This window comes from Sminthopsis crassicaudata, chromosome 2 (genome assembly GCF_048593235.1).
Source record: "Sminthopsis crassicaudata isolate SCR6 chromosome 2, ASM4859323v1, whole genome shotgun sequence".
Lineage (NCBI taxonomy): Eukaryota > Metazoa > Chordata > Mammalia > Dasyuromorphia > Dasyuridae > Sminthopsis > Sminthopsis crassicaudata.
In genome coordinates, this window is record NC_133618.1 from 223723872 (window position 1) to 223737642 (window position 13771).

The 13771-nt window shown below is 34.1% G+C and overlaps 1 protein-coding gene across 25 annotated transcripts in view; it reads right to left on the reverse strand.

Annotated features, from left to right (window-relative positions):
* The window catches only part of CLIP4 (CAP-Gly domain containing linker protein family member 4), a 130797-nt gene that overhangs the window by 33425 nt on the left and 83601 nt on the right, over positions 1–13771 (reverse strand). For 13 of the 25 annotated variants that reach the window (XR_012486187.1, XM_074288279.1, XM_074288265.1 and 10 more), the window contains 4 exons: positions 8840–8929; positions 8177–8320; positions 4978–5106; positions 2031–2154 (listed from right to left, as the gene is read on the reverse strand). Coding sequence is in view for 23 of the 25 variants with exons in the window: in XM_074288279.1 (XP_074144380.1) it covers positions 2031–2154; positions 4978–5106; positions 8177–8320; positions 8840–8929 (487 nt within the window). In the remaining 2 variants the exon portion in view is untranslated. Of the gene's footprint in view, positions 1–2030; positions 2155–4977; positions 5110–8176; positions 8321–8839; positions 8930–13771 lie in introns of all 25 variants that reach the window. The other 12 variants (XR_012486186.1, XM_074288278.1, XM_074288264.1 and 9 more) reach the window with 1 other exon arrangement.

Here is a 13771-nt window from a genome sequence, read left to right on the forward strand (position 1 = left end):
GGTAACATACAGAAAACAGATACTCCCTTAGCCTCTGCCACTTCTAAGTCATATAATCTTGAAAAGAGTCAATTATCCTCAGTTATAATGGAAGGATAATTAACTCCTCCCAAAATTTCAGTGGCAATCCAATAAGCTAATGATATCCATGATTATACTCTGAAAACCATTTTATAAAAAAAGTTTTTCCTGAACTAAATTTCCCCTAACTTTCTCACTTTTTCCTTCCTCTGAGATTTCAGTTTTTAAGTCATTTATTACTATTAATATCTTAACAATGATACCATCATATATAGGTAAGTTTAAATGTGCATATACATATACACATAACATATAGATGCCATCACCCAGCCATCATTAAGATAGCTAAATAAGAAGTGAATTATGAAATGTCAGAAAGGAAAGAAAAAAATATTAATCAAGAAAAGTTTAAATTTAAAGTTTTAAAATTTAGACAGGAAAAAATCCTCAGTTATAACTGTGTTAATGAAATGGAAAAATGTTACCATCAATGTTAAAAAGCAAAAAAAAAATAATTAGGAAAGATTAGAAATTTACAGAAAAGTGTGGGGTAATAGAAAAAAAAAGTATGATGCGGTAAAAGGTTTGGAGTTTTGTAATTTTAGAAAAGGGTGTGTTGTATATACATATATATATATATGTATGTATGTATGTATGTATGTATACACACACACACACACACACTATTGAAGCTTAAAGCTGAACTAAGACTTGGGGCACACAAATGGAACATAAGTCCCCCTTACAAATTTATAAAATTATTTCAGAGATTTCCTCAAACAATTTTGAAATAAAAACAAGATAAATGCCTCAACTTACTTTTTATTTAAAATAGTATCACCCACTTCCCATGGTTGTTGTAAAATGTGTAAAATATTTTGTAAACATTAAATTACCGTATAAATACAAGATATTGTAACAATATTAATACATGACCAGCATATGCTTCAATATCCAGACCAGTTCTTCTCAAAATACTGTGTTCAATATGCACTATATTCAGATCAATAATTGTTAAATGAATGAACTTATGTCCTTGTTGCCCAAATAACTAAGAGTAATCCTTTTAAAATAAATAGTACATTAAAAGAATAAGGTATAAAGGAAATTGCTTTTCATGGTTCCAAAAAAGGGTAACAAAACCACAAGGAAATATGAAATAATTTATGTGGGACCTATTTTGACTGTATCTGTATTTATATTCTATTATCTAGTGTTTCTACTGAATTAGATGAGGCTTACAGGTAGATAACAGCTGGAAGAGCTTGTGGTTACATCATTCATGTTATTTCGCATTTAGAAATTATACCATTTCCCTTCTACTGAAGTGTGTACCAAGACACCATGTCTCTCAATATATCAGCATATATGACAAGTCATTTCACATAATGATGCCTAGAATTTGTAGAGGATTTGCTTCCAGTAAACTTATTTTTTAAAACCAAAGTGAACTAAGACAATTTTCAAATTGTAGTATCTTAACAAAAAACAGTGAGCTAGTTTATTACATATTAAAAAAAAATCCTTGAAGCTCCACTTCCCTCAAAGATCTACTGTCTATCTATTTTTGAGACCAAAAGGAATCAGAGGAAAAAAGCCATTTTGGTTCCATTAGGTTTGTAAGAGAATGAATGGGGTGCCTGCTGGCAGGAAATGTAATGCAGTTAGGATGTGACTGAGGCAATCAGATAGCATTTTAACTTTTGTTTGCATGACAGATTAAGCTTGCTGCTCTCACTGTTCTTAGCTGCAATGCTCTAATAGCCTACATGTACTCATATGCTATGCAAATGAGGAAGAAAGGATGTTTTTTAAAATTGCAAATCCTCAGCAAAAAGAATTTTGTTTTCCCATGAGCCCTCTCTCTAAAGGTAGCACTTAACCCTTTGGAAGAAAGAATAAACTGAACCCAGTGATCCACTCTTAATATTAAAGGAAGAACAAAAACCAATTAGAAAATGTGTGTCTGGAAATAAATATATATGTGTATATAAATATTCTATTTTTACCTCTGCACCCTGGTTGGGGGAGCAAATATCCCATATCTTGGTTGACAAGTAAAGTACTGTACACCTCCAACTGAACCATCATTCTTGCCAAACGGCTTTTCAAGCTCAATACCACACCAAATTCCTAGAATATGAACACAGCACTTATGAAGTACCTGAACTTTCCCCAAGACAAATATATTAGTCCTAGGTCCAGTGCAACTGAACATTCTCAGAAATGTAGTATGTAGTATGGCAATACATTTTCAAATGATAAAAATTACATTACACAAAGTGATCAGAAACAACATTATTTAATAAGCATAACTGTAGGGTAGTACATTAGAAAAGAAAAAATAAACTCAAGAAATAGATGTCTGACAAACACTAAGTCTATGTAAATATAACCAAAGTACATACAAGAGCCCATGATAGATCAGAGTGGAGAAGGCAAACATGATATTAAAACCTAAAACTAAATCGAGGAGCTCTTCTTACAAGGTAAAACTGTCACTATCATCTTCTAAGGTTGATTACTGTGTCTAGTTTCATGCTAGCCAATTAAGACAGGACAGGTAGAAAAAGAATGGGATGTTGCAAAAAGCCACAAAGATGACTTTGTGGTGGGCTTTTAGAAACTATGACAGAGTGTCACAGGAGGAAATCAGTTACAGTTCAAGTACACAAAGAATATTCAGATAAGGCAGCAAGCAACTATTTTCTAAAATGATCCAGAACAAGAAAGATAACATTATAACAGGTTTTTAAGTGCTTGAAGGAAATTAAATCTAAGTTATATTAGCAGATTTTTCATGGAACACCTAGAGACACAGTGGATAAAGTGCTAGATAACTAGCTATATGACCCTAAACAAGTTTGCTAACTTCAAGGTGGAAAAAATTAAAGGAGCCAAAATGTGAAGCTACTTTTAAGATATAAAAGGAGGACCAAGGATGATTAAAAAATTCAAATAAATGTTAGACTTAAATATTATAAAGTTATCAAATTCATAAATCAATGTCTTCTCTTAGATGACCAATTTAAAGATTTAATTAAACAACTAGTAAAAATAACCCAGAGAATATTTTACCATTAGTAAGTTCTTCTAATGTTCAAAGATGACAATTTTCCACATTTGAGAATGCAGTGAAAAGACTAATGTTATAACTTATTCCTATTCTATGTATAGGTTATCCAATAATGAGGAGCTGTAGAGCAGGAAAGAAGGGACTATGATGGTTTTTAGTTCTACTTACAAAAATAAGCCATCATATATTCCATGATAGGTGATTATCTGCTCTCTTCCTTAACTCATCAGCTATGTCATGATAGTTGAAGTTACATTACATTGTGCCCTGAAGACAGATCTGTCCTGTCGGCACAGTCCCTGATCTGCTCCCATGAGAACTTCTGCCCCTGTGCAACTCCAAAAGGGTGAGCAGGGACAAGCAACATCTTGATGTTTCAACAGGCTATAGACCCCCCCATTATCTCTGCTGATGATCCCAATTTATCGTTTATTGTTTGCTAGAGTTCACAAGTGACAGATAAAACTGCTCAGAGAGAAAACATATTTAACACGTCAAGGTTTTATACTGATATTGAGGGTCAGAAAGGCCTTTTGTATTCTGAAACCCAATGTTTTCCATTTCCATCTTTGTATTCTTATCACCTATCATATTGTCTTGCACTAAGAAGACATTAATATTCAATTGATTATAAGTAGCATACTTGACTACTCTCCCAAAAGGACTTCATGGAAGGAATAAAAAGAATACCCAAGATATATGACCTCAAGCAAAAAAATGTCCTTTCTAGAAACGCAAACATGCCTCTAAAGTCCTTTAAAGAACCTCTAAGTCCTTCCAGCTCTAATGATCTATGACTAAGTTTTTATTTGGAAATCATTAACAGGAAAATGCTAGCTGATCTCAATTACCATATGAAGAATTGAGAGAAAGAGAGAGAGAGAGAGAGAGAGAGAGAGAGAGAGAGAGAGAGAGAGAGAGAGAGAGAGAGAGAGAGAGAGAGAAAGTGAATTCTAAAAAAGGAACCAGCCAACAATCAGCCTGAAGTATTTATTATATTCAAAAGCAGACAGGTAACCAGTAAGGGATAAAAAGAATAGAATATTATGTTATTTCTCATCAATTTTTCAGCATGCATTTTCCTTTTGAAATATTGCAATGCCACCATGTGTCAAAATGGCAATATAGCCATTTTAAATTTTTAGCATACAGTTTCACTCAACATGAAACTAAGCTTCCATTTGAAAAAGTACAATGATGCATGGTACATGAAAGTGCTTTATAAATTGTAAAGCATTAAATAAATATACAACCTAATGAGTAATAAAAAATGCAAAATAAAGTCTCTTTTACATAAAAACACAAGATTAAGTCTAAGTTTCTTTTACATAAAAATATAAGATTAAGTCTAAATTTTTCTTTAACCTTAGGAGAAGTCCGGATATAAATACATGGATATATAAATGTTTAAGTGAGTTGTGTTTACACAAGCTTTTAGTTTGCGTTAGTATAGCATAATAAAGCAAAGTTACTCTTCTGGAAAAAAAAAATTTTCTATTCTCTGCAAACAGAATCTTCTGTTCTCTACTCTAAATTATTAAAGCCTAAAAGAAAAATCTATTGTGGAAAAATAGAGAATGTTATCAAAACAAGTATGAATGGATGGAAGATTCTCCACTATTTTTTATTTATATATATATAATATAATATACTAATATATATATATATAATTTATTTATTATATTATTTATATATATATGTATTTATTATATTATTTGTTATTATATATTATATAATATACATTATATATTATTATTATATTATATATATGTAACCACTACATCATCCACTGAGAAAGTTGAATGTAATTCAGTTTCTCAGATGCAAAATTCTCAATTTTTTTTTAACCTAAAGAAAATAAATGAACTAAGGTAAGCTACCTGGAGCAAAGTTTGTTGTTCCAAAGAACCTGACAGTGCCAATCCTCTGGCCTACCACCAACACTCGGTCACCAACACGAACCTCTTCTTCCCGTTTATTTCCCAGAGATGTAGCTGAAGTGGTCGACCCTGCTTTACAAATAAAATAACAAGTCACTATCAGTCCCAATCTGAAGCATATAAGGCAATTAAATATTTTATAAATGTCTCTAGGATCCCTGGTCTTGGTGAGTATCACTTCTTCCTTCTTTGAAGAATTCTGCATTTCTCTGTGCCTAAATATATATCTTTTGCTAGTTAATGTGAACAAAAGTTACTATTCTACAGTTGGCCTGGGGATGAACTTTTCAAAAGTGGCTAAGCCAGGCTTGGATGCCAGATGTAGACTGTGAAGCCTTTACAACCTAGTAAGATATTCCACAGCTTATGCTGCTTTCTAAGGCCAATATGGCCTTGGGGAAAATTCAGAGGCAGCTCTGTATCTCAACAACAAGGTGTTCAAATAAGACTTTAGCAGAGAAACAATGAGACATTGCTTCTTTAAAAGCCTGACACAAACATATACTACAGTAATAGAATTCCCGTGCCAGATATCTCAGGAACTGAGAGTACCTCTGCAAATTGCCCTGGCCAGATGTTAGAAGAATTATGCTCAATTCCTGATGCCATATTTTAAGAGGAACAATGACAAGTGAGCATGTACAAAAAATGGAAACCAAGATGGTAAGGAATATGAAAACCACATGTAAATAATGAAAGGAAATAAGAATAGATAACCTGGAGATGAGAAGACAAAAGAGACAGATGGTAGCTGGACAGACATGGGCAAGATAATAATATACATGGCTTTAGAACCAATTGAATAAGCAGACCACAAACAACAAAACAGAAAATCTTATTAAAGGTGGTATCTAGTGGGTTGTCCCTGGGATCTGACCTCAATTATATGCTGTTTAACAGTTTTGTCAATTACTAGAATTATATATACATCTCTAGTCTTACAATTCAGCTGGAAAAATTAAATATAAAAGTAGAAGCATGAGAGGTGTACCTAAACAACAACTAATATGAAAATACCTCTTCCAAAAAGTGACAGGTCCACAGAAGTGGAACACTGCATATACTGTCAGATTTTTCAATAGGCTTATCAGTTTTATTGATTTTTTTTCCGTTTTTCTTTTTTAAAATTATTTGTTATAAAGGATGGCTCTTGGGGAAAAGAAGAGAGAGGAGTAAAGGGAAAAATTTAATGTAAAAACAAAAGCTATAAATAATTTTTAAAAGGAAAAAGACCTGAGTGTTTTTGTATAGGATCAGCTCAACTTAAGTCAATAGTAGAATGTGAAAATAAAAAATACCTAAGACAACATAAGGATGCATTAAAAAAAATGAAGCGCAAAAGTTGTACTCCCACTACTTACCATCTTACTTAGATCTGGAGTGCTATACTGAATATCCAAATGAGAGTCACGTTTAGAACAAACCTCAGTAGGGCCAAAAGAGGATATCAGGTGAGGGGGAAATAAACGATAACAAATTGATTAGGTGGAGGGTTCAAACACCATTTTTAGACTGGAGAAGAGCAAATTTAGTGGGAATATGCTTTCTACCCTCAAGGAATCAAAGGATTGCTGTATGAAAGAAAGATATGACCAGGTCTGCTTAGTCCCAGAAGCCAAAGCTAGAAGCAATGGGCCAAACTGTAGAGGAAAAAATCCAGTTCAACACAAGGCAAAATTTCTAAGGAGAACTGTCCTGGAATTGCCCCAGGAGATAGTAAGTCATCAAGATGTTAAGAGATTCCACAGGCAATTACTTTTCACCTATAATTGAACTAGATGATCTCTGCATATCATTTTAATCACCCTTTCAACTATAAGATTCTAGACTGCTTCCCTTCATCTGGTATCCCTCTGTTTTCCAGCTTTATCTATCTCCTGCTCTTCCTCTTCAAATGTTCTTCCTTCCAACTCCTCTACTGCACACAAGCTGTCTCCTGTTCTCCCACATCTTGCCATATCCAGTCTCTGTTCCTTTAGTTCATGCAGGTCCTCATGCCTGGAATAAACTCTCCCTACTCATACCCATCAGCACCTTTTAAAGTCCCTCTCCTTTAATCTAGCTTCAATTTTCACATCTGTAAAAAGGAACTATTTTCACCACTTGTTGTCTCATTGGACTGTTGTAAAGAATGTGTTTCACACCTCAAAATTCTATATATTGAGTTATTGTGTCTCAACTTTTGCTATATGTTTTTCTCCAAAAAGATCACCTTATGTAACAGAGACTTCCTTATTACAGAAAATTGCTTGAATATTAAATTTGGTCACTTGGGAGTCCTTATGGGGAGTGAAAAAAATCACTACACTCAAAGTCAGGAGAACTGAGGTCAACTTCTAGTCTTTACACTAACTAGCTGTGAGAAAGTCATCTAATGTCTCTTTACTTCAATTTCCTCAATTGTAAAATGGAGATTATACTTTACAATCCACTTAAGCTCCATGAAGTTATGATGAGAAAAGATCTAGAAAGATCTTCATAAATGTGAGCTCCTATGAAGTCTTTCAAAGACCTTCTCAAATGCTATCCACTCCCCCTCTCCCTGAGGTCTTCTAAGACCTATTTCTTCCACCCTTTATTATGAAATAATAAAAGTGATAATGGAAAATGCTTCCTAAGAAAGCAGTGAACTCTAATACTGGAAGTATTCAAGCAGGTATTGGACAATCATGTGGAACAAAGGTTAAAGAAAAACTGCCCAGTTAACACAAATGTCTTCTCTCCCACTTTTAAGTTCCTCAGCTATTATATGACAAGGACACTGATTATAGGAAAGAAGCAAAAACTGAGTCTAATGCACAATAGTTGTTTTTTTTTTTTCAAGTGACCATGAATCTAAAAATTAAGACTGCAAAATATGCAAGTTCCATGAGGAAGAGCTCCAACTAGATAGCAAAAAGTCATCTATACAGATGTATGTCATATAAAGACTTGTCAGTCACCAACTGGTCTCAGCTATTCCCACAAAAACAGAACACAATTGTGAGAAGTTTCTTCTTCAAATAGAAAAAGACAGCATTTCCTGCTACCCATTTTAAAATCTAAGTCCGCTGAAATTGGAACATCAAAAGCCAAAAAATATTTCTTTTTTAATTTTAAAAAGATGGAAAGAAATTCAGGATGAAAAAGTCACAGGTACCAGCACTGGCTCTCGATGAAATGGAAGAACTTTTCATCGATGCTTCCTTATTATTGTTGTTTGGATTCCATTTCTTGGGGTGCATCTGTTTGTTGTCCAAGGAAGAGATAGACGAGGAGGAACTGATAGAAACAGGTGGAACAGCTGAAACAGAGAGAGAGAGAGGAGTTTCAAAAGATGGCATGAAAATATTGCAATGAAAAGAACTTTCCTCTTGGATTTCCAGCAATTAGGTGAGAAATCAGGTGTCAAGCATGGTGCAATGAAAACCTATACTGATCAAGGTCTCACTTTCCTTGTGCAAGGCTCCTTTTTTAAATGTCAATAACTGCTACCCAACTCTATTTCATTAACATGTTCATAAGAGTTTTATTAAAACCAAATGAGATTATGAAAACATTGTCAACTTCACAGCAACAAAAATGAATGTCCTTTCTTAAATGAATTGTAAATGTCGATATCACTTGTAAATAATGCATTTCATCAACAAGAGCAAAAATAAATATTGCAAGTGTTTGCCATGAAAGTGATATTACTAAGAATTAAAAGATAAAAGAGATGGCTGGCGTTTGCTCTATTTAAAGGAACAAGGTGGTAGGATGAAAGTGGCAAACAGCAGATTAATATAATAACAAATTTTGAGAAAAGAACATTTTATGTTACCTTCCTTCCCAGGTACAGTTTTCAATGCTTCACCAGGAGACAATAAAGATGTTGACTCAGAACCACATTCTTTTTTGGATGTTGTTAATCCTGGAGTAAAAAAAAAAAAAATCAACACTTTTTCGGAAAACAGAAAAAAATTTCCAAAATATCTTTGACTTAGAAAACACTCAGCAAATGGTTTAATATCACCACTGAAATCAATGTAAGACAAAAGTCTTATAGAACATATCTGATATATAGCCCTCTAGCTTTTTCATGGATAGCAGATTCCATGACCAGAATATTGTATATAGTGGTCTCACTATACAGAATGTTTTTAACTTTTCATTTGTCACAAGGAGGGTAGCAATAGGGTGTTCATTATCTAACAAGTTAAATATTTCATTGCTTGTTATTAAAAGTTCTTTAAGTTATAAACAAACAAAATATTTATTAAATATTTATTATATATCAGGCACAATGTTAATCACTGGGGACACACATAGTCCCCATCTTATTACATCTCTAAAAAACACATTTAAAAAATATACATCCCTTTAAGAAGGATAAGAGAAGAAATTGTAGGAGAAGATTGGCAAATACATACTCCAGTACAAGGCAAATAGACTTTGGGAAGTTAAAGCCAAAAGCATATGTAATGTCCACCGATTATTTCTATTCCAGCCACCTATTTTATTCCTGCCTTCAGTCTTTCAAATGTTTAAAGTTATATGACCTGAACATAAGCTCTAATTCTGATATCATTTGACAAGTCTTACTTAAAACTCTTAAGAGTCCAATTTTCCTTATCTAGAACATGGGATAACAGAATGTGCACAACATAATACAAAATTCAAAATGCCATCTCAGAACTACACTGCTTCTGCTCTTCTGGTAACTCTTTAAGTTTTCAGCATTATTTTATTATAAACAATAATATGAAGAAATCAAAAAAGTATGCAAAGATTTATATGAGATGATACAAAATAAAACAAACAAAACTAGGAAAACTATATATGTATGTATGTTATATATATATATATATATATATATATATATATATATATATATTATACAGATAGATAGATGGAAATATATATATACACATAGATGGATAGATATAGATATATATAGATGGAAAGATGGAAAAATCACTAAAAATAGTCAAGAGTAAGAAATGAGAAATACTGGGAAAAGAAGGGCTTTTCTTCTCATAAGAACTACACAGAAAATTGGCAGAGTCTAGCTTACATGAATTTCAACCTTACATACAAGACCCTAAACAAACACACTATTTTGACTTAAACCAGAATATGCAACATTAAAAACAAATTACAAGAGAACAAGATCAGGTAACTTTTATTTCTTAACCAAACATGAGAAAGTGTAGATTACAAAAGACATAAGAGACAATTTTGATCACATCAAATTTCAAAGTTTTTGTACAAATAAAATCAAAGAATACAGAAGTAGAAGAGATACAGGGTGTCAGAATCTTAATGCAGTTTTAAGCTGTTTGGCAGCTTACTAGCTTTAAAGTATACTAACCTTTTGCATTCTGTATTTGCAGCATATATCAATAAAATTCTGATTTTCAAAATATACAAGGAATTGACACAAATATCAAGATACTTTTCCAAACAAATCAGTGAGCACAGTGTATAAAGTTTCCAAGAGAATAGCACAAACAATAAATGACCACATGAAAATGTACTCCAAATTGTTAATGCCAAGAAAAAATGAGCATTAAAACAACTCTGAAGTTTTGCCTTATACTATGAAAATCAGCATATATAATCAAAGATGGGGATGTTAAATTCAAGAGGAGTGATGGGAAGACAGATACTGTGTGTCATATTCTTGATGGAGCTGTGAACCGGTCCCACAGTTAGGAATTTCAATATGAAATTTTGCAAGATGAATAAATTGTCCATCCTCTTTTACCCGCTGCTCTCACTACAGGGCATTAAACTCCAAGGATTTCAAAGTCAGAAACAAAGATTCACTACTTAGAAAAATATTCACAGCAATCTCTTTGTAGTAGGCAAAGACCTAAAAACAGGGATGTATAATCATTGACTGGTGAATTGTTGAAAAAATTTTGATAGATTAATGTAACAGAATCTAACAGTAAAATAAGGAATTAAGAGAAACTCAAAAGTATGGGAATATTTAGATGAACTAATACAGCAAAATAAGCAATACCAATAAAATTTTTAAAAGTCACCAAAAGGAAATCAAACTTTGAGTGATAGAAAAATCAATGAAGTTCCTAGAATGAACTGAATGAATGGGAAAAAAAATGTATTAAACAATTAGTATTAAACAATTAGTATGTACAATCCCTACAATCCCTCCCTTTCAGGCTCCCAACATTCTAAAAAAGAAAATATACATAACAAGTTTTAACTGCATGTCAGATGGAAAAATCCCTTGTTAATGCCACCTCTTCTTATCAGTCTCTGACATTTGAACCATGTGAGTGGCGTGAAGGACTTGGTGGAAACAGCTTCTTTTTTCTAACTTTTGAATAGCTGGGGGCAAGAGCAGTTGCCAGCCTGTGTCTATTCTGGGGTTAATTTCCAAGATGTACCAAGATCTACCCTGTGGACCCTGGGTAGAAACAATGCTATATCCAAAGGCTTGATTGGTGATAGTAATCACTGGCAGGGTGGGGGAGAGTAGTAGTATTGTTAGCCAGGCCTGGCACATGCTGCCTCCTGTCTCTACCTTAGGATGCCTGCTGCTTCAAATAAACTGTCTTGTAGGTGATAGCTGCTTTGGTGGATGGTGGGGAAAACAGGCCTCTTCAAGGAGGCTGCTTCCTTAGATAATGGCTCTCAGGGCTGAGTTGGAAAGATGGTGGTTAGTGGGATTTTCTATTTTTATTTCAATTGGCTAGCAGTCACATGTGGTAAAGTACTATGGAACATGTTCCACACATGGTTCATGTTCCACACTACATGGACCTCTTTCTTCTCTACAATAATTTCTCCACTCAGTGATGGCCATGGGCTTGTGATAGAAGCAGGTCTGGTGGTTTGGTGGACATATTACTATTCCTGAGCTGTTGGGCTCAGGGCCTGGGCTGTCCTCATCAGTGTCTGAAAGGAGATGATGATCAGGATAATAGGGATGATTCGACTTGCCTAACATATGCTGCCTCCTGGCTCAATTTCAGATGATAAAATCTATCCTTCCTTCCTTTCTACCTCCAATATAGCAGAGAGATGGAGGACTCCATGACCAGAATATTGTATATACTGTCACATATACTCACTATACAGAATTTTTTTAACTTTTCATTTGTTACAAGGGAGGGCAGCAATGACTGAAATATAATGTTGAAAGGCATCAATAAAATATATTTTAAAGTAAAATATACAACCCTAATGAAAGAACATAAGCCTAAGATAATATAAAGTCTTCTAAGCAGAAGAGTTTATATTATCGAGTAGCGTGAAAGCTAATATTGGTATCAAAAATATATGAAGAATTAAAGCTACTTGAAAAAATGTTAAGCACAATGATATTTCACACCTATAGATTACCACTAGTACTATTCTGTAGCCTAACCACTAGGCATGTCTCTTGTGCCACCAATAATTTCAAGTCTTCAGAGAACATGGCAGCTGAAAGTAGCAGTCACAAAGAATCACTGGGAAGATAAATAGTATAAAAAAGAAAGACTTTGGAGAAAATAGTATGTATAACTTTCCCTGGACACATACTAATGGCTGGCTTCCATGGGCCACCTCTTCCCTCAGAAAGAAGCAATATGTACTACATTGTCCATTTTGTTTTTCTTGCATATAATGAGACTGTCCTTACCCCCTTTTTTTAAGTCAGTTTTCATGGAGCAAGCTTTGTGGTATTCTAGGGCTCAAGGTAAGAAATGCCAGATTCTACACAGAAAACCTGCCTCAGACTTACCAATACCTTGAAAGAATGGTTCCCTGATAGGGAACTTAATTAAATGCTAACAAGATTAGCTCTGTGATCATATCTACTATAGAATCATGTATGATTTTAACTGGAGATAACATACTTGAGGAGAGTCTCTGAAGATGCCTTCTGTTACAATAGGCCAAAATTTCTCTTGAAATCAACTAACAGTAGAAACAATATGTTAGGTTTTTACTAAGTGCTAATGAGATAATGAGATATTAGGTTCTTACTAAGTGCTAAGTCGGTACTTGACAATTCTCTAGTTCTGGCCTTTAAGGGCAGTTTTATCCCTTTGAACTTCTGGGGAGGAGCTTGCATGTTTAAGAGGAACAAGTTCATTGGTTGAGGTATTTTTTCCCAGAAGCCCCTGAGTTATTCCACACCCAATCTCTGGGAGGATAAAAGAAACAACATTGAGCAAGGGAGAGAAGAGTCTACTCTAGGTCAGAGTTGGCAACAGTTGAGAGAGCAGATCTCCTCCCAGAGAGCAATCGGCAGTTTCTGGAGACAACAGAATATTACATACTGGCGTCCACAACATGGGGCAAGGACTTTTGCTTATCCTGACAAGGACTTATTCTAAGCCCTTCAGAGGAGCTAGACCGGACCTTCACAACAATAGGTTCTTATAATCTCTGCAAAGACAGCCTTAGTCCTACTTTGTAAAACTTAAAAACTATCAGAAGCAAAGAAAAGTTTCTACCACACTGGATGATTTCTCTATTAAAGATTTATAGACACACACAAACAAGTACAATAAGGCATAAAGGGCTTTTAGTCTGAGCTGGTAGAAGTGACTACAATGAAAAGATGAGGGATCCACTAACAAATCAGATAGAGGGTCATCCATCACTCCTGCTGTTTTCTAACACTATAATGATCTCTATTACCCCTAGCCCCACAATCCTTTAAGCCTACCTTTATGCTACTTCCTTCATGAAATCTCTCAAAAACAGCAATGACCTCCCATATTGCCCTCACATGTCACTTGGCACCTTTCTT